Source organism: Acanthisitta chloris, unplaced genomic scaffold, assembly GCF_000695815.1.
Source record: "Acanthisitta chloris isolate BGI_N310 unplaced genomic scaffold, ASM69581v1 scaffold33509, whole genome shotgun sequence".
In the NCBI taxonomy this organism is placed as follows: domain Eukaryota; kingdom Metazoa; phylum Chordata; class Aves; order Passeriformes; family Acanthisittidae; genus Acanthisitta; species Acanthisitta chloris.
Genome location: NW_008691490.1, coordinates 30,426 through 38,436, shown reverse-complemented (window position 1 = coordinate 38,436; position 8,011 = coordinate 30,426). Strand labels below are relative to the sequence as shown.

General features: G+C 48.6%; 1 protein-coding gene across 4 annotated transcripts; it reads left to right on the top strand.

The window, feature by feature from the left end:
* The first annotated feature begins 3,427 nt into the window (after positions 1–3,427).
* LOC103809417 (keratin, type I cytoskeletal 15-like) lies at positions 3,428–6,565 on the top strand. Of its 4 annotated transcripts, none has more exons than XM_009082247.1 (7): positions 3,428–3,625; positions 3,749–3,979; positions 4,453–4,535; positions 5,138–5,294; positions 5,554–5,715; positions 5,828–5,953; positions 6,341–6,565. In XM_009082247.1, exons 1-7 carry the CDS (start codon positions 3,428–3,430, stop codon positions 6,563–6,565), a joined length of 1,182 nt encoding a protein of 393 aa, XP_009080495.1. The 4 variants fall into 4 exon arrangements, with proteins under 4 accessions (XP_009080495.1, XP_009080494.1, XP_009080493.1 ...); XM_009082246.1 differs by having other exon boundaries at positions 3,428–3,644; positions 3,678–3,979; XM_009082248.1 differs by having other exon boundaries at positions 3,491–3,602; positions 3,750–3,979.
* The last annotated feature ends 1,446 nt before the right edge of the window (positions 6,566–8,011 follow it).

The window sequence follows — 8,011 nt, the reverse complement described above, 5'->3', positions numbered from 1 at the left end:
CTCAAGTGACCTGTCAGCATCAGCTGCCAGCACTGACACCGACAATCCCAGCTCTGGAATGAGGTTTGGTGGCAGCAGGCAGTGGCTTCGCTGGGTCAGGAGGGAGAGCAGTCACGAAGGGGAAGAACCAGCAGAGACACAGAGAGGGACCAGGCTGGGAGAACAGGGAACACAGCAGAATCGAAGGGCAGAGGCCTGAAGAGCACATCAGCTGCAGGTGGTTCTCAGAGCTCATCCTTGTGGGATCTGCTCTTGGAAGAGGCAGGAGAAGCTCCCAGAGCATTCAGTGCCTCAGCACAGGCAGTTCCTGAGCACTGACGCACTAAAATATGCTCTGTACCAAACTTATTCCCTATAGCAGTCACAGCTGGAAAGCTCCCCCAGATGAAAGAACAAACAGCTCCATGTTTGGGTTTGAATCTTACCAAATTCCATTCCCTGAGAGCAAATTTTTGGGGCAAACCCACTCAGGGTGTGAGGTCACTGGGGCAGATTTCTGGTGTTGTCCAGAAATCCTCGTGCTCCAAGAATGCAGGTTACACAGATCCTGAGTTCTTGACTTACAGCCTAATATTATTTTTTCATAATTTTTGTGGATTTTGTCCCATATTTATAAGGCAGTGAAGGATTTCTGGTGAAATATTTCATATAAATCGCTCAGACACTATAATTTTAGAGTCTGGTTCAGGAATAAAAATGTTTTCTAAAGGTATGTCACTCTGAGTGATGGCTCTATCAGTCATAGAGTGATCACTGAGACGACAAACAAGCTGCTACTTGACTGGAACTCTCTGCCCTGAGAGGAGGGGCTGAGTGTGTCAGCCCCGTTAATCCCCCAGCAGAGGGAACAAAAGGGACTGTGCAGCACAGACATGTCAGGGAATGTCTTCCCTGTGAGAGATGACAAGCTAAGGAGCTCGTGGAGAGAACTCAGACTGTGCAAAGGAAGAGTCTGTGTGTCAAGATGTTGGATAAGGAACCTCAGAGGGAAGATAGTGGGAACAGAATAAAGGCTTGAAAGAGCTGGTTTATTATTGTTTCAGCATCTGATCAGCTTCTCTTTCCTTGAACAGACTAGAAATCGTTGTCTGAATTACATTATGGGGTGTGATCTGTATTGGCTGCCTGATTTAAGTACAGAATCATAGAATCATAGAATCAACCAGGTTGGAAAAGACCTCCAAGATCATCAAGTCCAACATCTAGTGGTCAGTAGACCATGGCACTGAGTGCCACATCCAGTCTCAGCTTGAAAACCTCCAGGGATGGGGAATCCACCACCTCCCTGGGCAGCACATTCCGACATCTGATTGCCCTCTCTGTAAAAAATCTTTTCCTAATATCCAACCTAACCTTCCCCTGGCAGAGCTTGAGTCTGTGCACTCTTGTATTCCACAGAAAGAAGCAGCTTTAATCTGCTCCTGGTGTTTGCAACTCTCCAACTGCTACCAACCCAGAGTGACTCCCAGGGCACTTGGAAAAGCACCTAAGTGTGTTTCACCAGTGACTTTCCCAGGGAGTTATCAAGCCTGAGTGAAAGAAGACTGAATGAAAACTCCCCCAAGTTTCCTGTTGAAATTTATGGGGTTTTCTAAAAGTGCATTTGCTAGTAGGCTGTGGATTTAGGGATTTGATGTTCTGGTTGTGGGTTCACTCAGCTGAACAGCCCTTGGCAGTGTGTGCACACTAGGGCACTGACATTACAGGGGTCTTAAAGAGCTTGTTTTATCTCCAGGAGGGTTTGTCTGAACTTGTTTCCTGAGCCACTAACCCTTGGAGACACACAGAGCTGGCAAGGAACGCAGAGCCATTAATCTGCCCAGCAGCAAAACTGAAGGGCTGTGGCAAGGGGCCAGGTTTGGTTTGAACACGTCTCCCCAGCACCGAGCTCCACTCAGGCTCAGCTCAGGGCCAGGCTGGGGGGCACAGCACAGCTGGACTGGCCATTGCCTTTCTCCCAAGGACACTTCTGGTGAAGAGGCTCTGCATTTCCCTGAGCATTGACTGGAACTGCCAGAAACCCTCAGATTATTCCAACCACTGTGAGCCTTGGGTGATCCAAAATCCCCAGCCTGAGTTCCAAGCTCAGTTTGTGTTGATATGTGCTAAGAACAACTCTCTGCTTATGATGTTGTTAGCAAATTCATCAGTTTTCTTCTTTAAGCTTTACTTATGGGTTTTTTTAGATTTATTTTTATAATCATTTTGGTGGTTCCAAACTAGAGATGAGAGGAATTCATCCCCATCTTCCCTTCTCCTCCTCTCATCCCTCCTTTCCTCATACCTCAGTTCCGATGTCCTGTCCTACCAACCCCCTGCTCTGAGTGTGACCTAGGCAGTGTCACCTGTGCAGAGGAAGAGGCTTTCCCTGTGGCACCACAGGATTGCACACACCTCAGCCCTGGTGGCACAGCCCAGCAAGGTACACAGACCTCCCAAGCCTCCTCAAAACCCTCCCAAAGCTGCTTTCCCACCATTGTGCAGGATGAGCAGGGTTGAAACTCTGAATTCCACTGCTGAATGATCAGCTCTGTCGTGGATTGGAGTTTCAGACTTCAAGTGGAGCATCAAGGTGACTCGACCCTTATTTTGCAGTATTACTCCATTTCTTGGTGCATATTGGCATTCAACACATTTGTTGCTATCAGAACAGTTTCAACTTAGTCCCATTTTCTTTCTGTTTTCCAAAGCAACAGGATCTTAGTCCTCCCACATTTCTTCCTTTGAGTTATTTCAGTCCCATGTTACCCTTCACAACCACTGACAGATTAACTGTGCCCACTGTCCCTTGCACACTGATTGTTCCTCAGGCAATGCCATGAACAGATGCTTTTTTTTTTTGCACTAAAAATTCAGACTCAAAAATCTAAACGCTAGTTCCAAGCAAAAATCAAGAAGAGCAACATTTCACCTTCAATTCCAACATTTCAAAGGGAAAAATAAGGATAGCTAAGAAGAAATAATGGTGAGGTGGAGAGATGATTGTACATTTTTCACTGAAAGGAGAATTTGACTTTAACTTGGCTTTTAGATGTTGATTTTCTGAGCGTAGCCATGGTGAGTGTTGTAAATGGGCAAGTGGGTGGGGCTGAACTCACTTTGTTTTTCCATTCTTAAATGTCAGAGTAAACTCCAAGTTTCAGAACTATAGCCTGAAGAAAAAACACTCCTCTGATTCATGCCTTTTGTCTAATGAAAAAAGAAACCCCAAGCCCCTGAGATGTGCTGCCAGCACCGTTTGTCAGGAATGTCATCATAATTGGCCTCACCTCTAGGGAGGAGGATTTGGGAGGGAGGGCTGCACTTGGGTTGTCTCCCAACACCCAATCTTGAGGGTATAAAAGAGGCACCAGGGCAGTGAAGGCACAGACTCTTCTCTTTTCACCAGGCTGCACCACTGTCCTTCGTGTCTTCTCTTGCTGCAGCTATGGCCACTTCCTTCATGAGCTCCTCTTCTACCTATGGTGGTGGCTTTGGGGGTGCTGGGGGCAGCTCTCGCCTCTCCTCAGTGCGATCAGGAGGAGCCTACCGTGCCCCGAGCATCCACGGAGGCTCCGGCGGCAGAGGCGTCTCCATCTCCTCGGCCAGGTATGTCTCCTCTTCGGGAGGAGGCTATGGTGGTGGCATGTGCTCAGGGTTTGGTGGTGGCTATGGAGGAGGCTACAGCAGCTTGGGAGGTGGGGCAGCCTGTGGCTTTGGAGGGGGCGCTGGATTTGGAGGCGGCTCAGGCTTTGGCGGATGCTTTGACGTTGGTGGTGGCTTTGGTGGCGGCGATGGCCTCCTCTCTGGCAACGAGAAGATAACCATGCAGAACCTGAACGACCGCCTGGCTTCGTACCTGGACAAGGTGCGAGCCCTGGAAGAGGCCAATTCCGATTTAGAAGTGAAGATCCGAGACTGGTACCAGAAGCAAGCGCCCACCAGCCCAGCACGTGACTACAGCAACTACTACAAGATCATCGAAGACCTCCGAGACAAGGTATGACCTCCATATGTAGAGGAGGCAGAAGAATGCAAGGGAATCATGGAACTGCAGATTCCATGTGTCTAAAATAAGCTAGAATAAGTACCAAAGAAATGCTGAATTCCTCAACCCCAAGTACATTGAGGTCATGAGTGATCTAGCAGAAAAGAGAAGCTTCTTCACCAAATATGTTGTCCTGACCATGTAGTGGTTGTTGAAATGAAAATAATTGCACTAAAGTTGGCAAAATGTGTTTAGAATTGTCAGTATGTTTATTCAGGAATCAAATTGTAGAGAATGTGACAGGTAGGCCCTGAAGGCTGAGAAGGTTGTTCTGGCTGCAGATAAGATCTGGGGTTGTACAAACACATTTCCCAGTCATGGTTCTCCTTCGTGTTACACAGAGTGTCTCCGCTCTCTGCTTTGCTTGTGGAGTGTGATATTTCACCGTTACTCACGGGAACCTTTCCCTATTTGTGAATTCCCAGATCCTTGCTGCTACCATTGACAATTCCAGGGTGATCCTGGAGATCGACAACGCCAGGCTGGCTGCCGATGACTTCAGACTCAAGTAGGTTCACATGGAGCACATTTGGCTTCACTCTGCTCGTCTCCCTCTCTCAAAACAGTTCCCTGAGGTTTGGTATTACTTTTTATGTAGAAAATAAAGTTGTTCAGTCACTGAAGGACACATTTAGAAGTTATGGGCAGGTATTTTTCCTTGTTAACTTCTGATGAAAAAACCTGGAGTGGGTTGGATTATAAAGGTCCTTGTGCAACTCTTCCCCTGCAGTGATGTACCTGCAGGTTGATGTTTTCCCTCTGGTGTCCCAGGCAGCCTTGGGCCAGCTGTGCTTTCCTCCACACCACACCTGAGAGGACACTGCAAACAGCCTGTCCTGTGTGACAGTGTTTCTGTTGATGATGATGATAAACATTATTAGGTTCTGCAAGGTGGAATGTCATGTCCTCCTCAAGGACAAAATCACATGGCAATTCATCTGCTTCCATGGTGGGAAGAACCACCTTTACTCCCTTTACCCTTCTCAGTCTGTATGTTCTCATTTACAGCCTCTGTTCCTCCTACATTCTATGTAAAACTTGATCATTTTATAGCTCTACTGAACACAAACTCGGACATGTTCCAGTGATGGTTTGTGTTTTGAACTGCAGGTATGAGAATGAGCTGTTCCTGCGCCAGAGTGTGGAGTCTGACATCAACGGCCTGCGCAGGGTCCTGGACGAGCTGACCCTGTCCAGAGCCGACCTGGAGATGCAGATCGAATCCCTGAAGGAGGAGTTGGCTTATCTGAAGAAGAACCACGAGGAGGTGAGAGTCCTGGCAGTGCAGAGAGGAGATCATCTCCCTCTGGAATTTCTGTCTCTTGTGGATGAAACTGACATGTCGGTTACATGTAAACACAGAGAGAGCACGAAAACAGAAGTTGTGGGAAATGTTTGATGTGTGTTCCAGCTGTGACACTTGATAGCACAGGTCCTGCGTGCCCCAGCACGGATCGCTGTGGGCAGGGAGCGTGTGAGATGAGAGAGTCTGAACTTTCCGTGTCCTCTGCCTTCTGCCCCTGCAGGAAATGAAGGAGTACTCAAACCAGCTGAGCGGCACAGTCAGCGTGGAAATGGATGCAGCTCCTGGCATCGACCTGACCAGGGTTCTCTCCGAGATGAGGGAGCAGTACGAAGCTCTGGCTGAGAAGAACCGCAAGGATGCCGAGGCCTGGTTCTTCACCCAGGTACAGCCACACCAGTGAACAGCAGAGCAGTGCCCCGGCAGGTCCTTCCTCAAGGTCATGGAAGATTCTTGTACACAGTATGTATGTAATTTTACCGCTGTTTTCCTTGCAGACTGACGAGCTGAACCGTGAAGTTGCCACCCACACGCAGCAGATACAGACCAGCAAGTCGGAGATCACAGAGCTGCGCCGCACGGTCCAGAGCTTGGAGATCGAGCTCCAGTCCCAGCTCAGCATGGTACGGAGCTGCCCGAGGGCATCCCAGGGCACTGCCGTGTGCTCTCCCCTTCACAGAGTCATAGAATAGAATCTTAGAAGGTTGGAGGAGACCTCTAAGATCATTGAGTCCAACCATTAACCTGTCACTGCTGGAACCCCTAAACCATATCCTCCAGCACCAGGTCCAGACACCTCTTAAACACCTCCAGGGATGGTGACTCCACCACCTCCTTGTGCAATCTTCCAGTGCCTGAACACCCTGACAGGGAAAATATTTTTCCTAACATCTAATATGAATGTCCCCTCTCTCAGTTTATGACCATTCCCTCCCTCGCTGTCTTGCCTCTCCTTGACTCTCCCTCTGTGGGTCAAACCTGCTCTCTAACCCCTTGTGACACTGTTTTAGAAAGCTGGGCTGGAGGCCAACCTGCGGGACACGGAGGGCAGGTACTGCGCACAGCTCGCTCAGATCCAGGCGCTCATCACCAGCGTGGAGGAGCAGCTGGGCGAGCTGCGCTGCGACATGGAGCGCCAGAACCAGGAGTACAAAATGCTGATGGACATCAAGAGCCGCCTGGAGCAGGAGATCGCCACGTACCGGCAGCTGCTGGAGGGGCAGGACTCCCAGTAGGTTATCTGACAGGCCCTGGGGGTAGATGTGGGTGATAACAGACACCTTGCAGTGCAGGAGCTGTGCCCGCCAGGCTGGCTCCATAACCACACTCACTGCACTGGCAGAGTCCCCAGTGCTGCCATAGCTCCAGCTAAATCTGCAGCTCAGTGGTGCTGGAGATCTGAAGCTGTCAATGTCACCATTTTGACTTTAATGGATTCCAGAAGGCACCAGGCACCATGTGTGGGTGTCTCACATAATCCTCTGATTGCACAGGAGTAAGAGCCTGAAACAACCTATAAAAACCTGTTCTTGGTATTTCTTTAGCTCTTGGGTTTCTACCCTTGTGCACAGAGGTTAAAATATCCATCCTCACACACCAGTGTTCCCAGCTGGAAAAGAGGTTGGGACAGACCTCAGCTTAGTCTACTAAAATCTACATTTTCATGCTCTTTTCTCATATCTGAGCTATACATGGAATTACTTCTGATTTCTGAGGAGGAATCAGCTCCTCACACAGTTTCTAGATGATGGCAGAGAGGAGCAGTGTATAGAGACATCTCAGGACAGAGAACTGGTCTGACTGCTGTTCCCTTTCCCTCTAGAGTGGGTAGGGTTGGATTTCAAAGCAGAAACCTTAACAGCACCTCTAGTAGCCACACACCTGAGGAAGCAGCCACTGAGAAATCCTGGCTGTTCACATAAGCTCCTAGATGGATCTATGGCTCTATGGGACAGGGACACGAGTGTGGGTCAGGGATGGTCATTAACCAAATATTTCTGCTTTTCTCCAGGATGTCAGGAATCAACCCCAAGGATGGTAAGGAACATTTTTATTTCACAAGGGGCTGAAATGAACAGGCAAAATAGGCTTGAACAAACCTTTTCCCCTTGGATTTCTTCTTACCACCCCATATTCCATCCTCTCTGCAATGACCCTGTTCTGTACCATGCAGAGATACTTTACTTTTTGTGCACTTTTGAAACCAGTATCTTGCCAAAACTATTGCATGAACTCCTCGTGGGATTCTGAAACACCTAAACCTCCCAAAGATTCCTGTGTTCCTCTGCTGATTACACAACACAAGATACTTCCAAATCCACATGTGATGTGCACTCCTAGGGTTTTCTGGATGAGAACCAGGAGGGAAAGTAGATAAGGCAGTTCTGCCTTTGATATGTGAAAGCTTTTGTGAGGAAACAAACAAACACCAGTCCCTGCTCAGCTCCTCAGGGGCTTGGCAGGGTGTTGGTTTTTTCTTCCCTATTTACTTATTTTCTCCTCCTGCAGCAGCATTTAACAGAGGTCGCAGTGGTGTGGATGAGGATGGAAAACCTGGTTCCAACCGCGACAGGAGGTTCCCATAAAGACATGCTGAATCCCTTCTTGCATGTGATGCCACCTGAAACCAGTGCCTTGGTCCTGGCTAATGACAAGAGAAATCACCTTTCACTTCCCCCAGA

Bases quoted from the DNA above. Each gene is read 5' to 3' on its own strand.
- LOC103809417 (XM_009082245.1), top strand. From the start codon at position 3,428: ATGGCCACTTCCTTCATGAGCTCCTCTTCTACCTATGGTGGTGGCTTT. The intron at 4,536-5,137 runs GTAGGTTCACAT...TTTGAACTGCAG, and splicing joins GCCGATGACTTCAGACTCAA to GTATGAGAATGAGCTGTTCC. The intron at 5,295-5,553 runs GTGAGAGTCCTG...CTGCCCCTGCAG, and splicing joins TGAAGAAGAACCACGAGGAG to GAAATGAAGGAGTACTCAAA.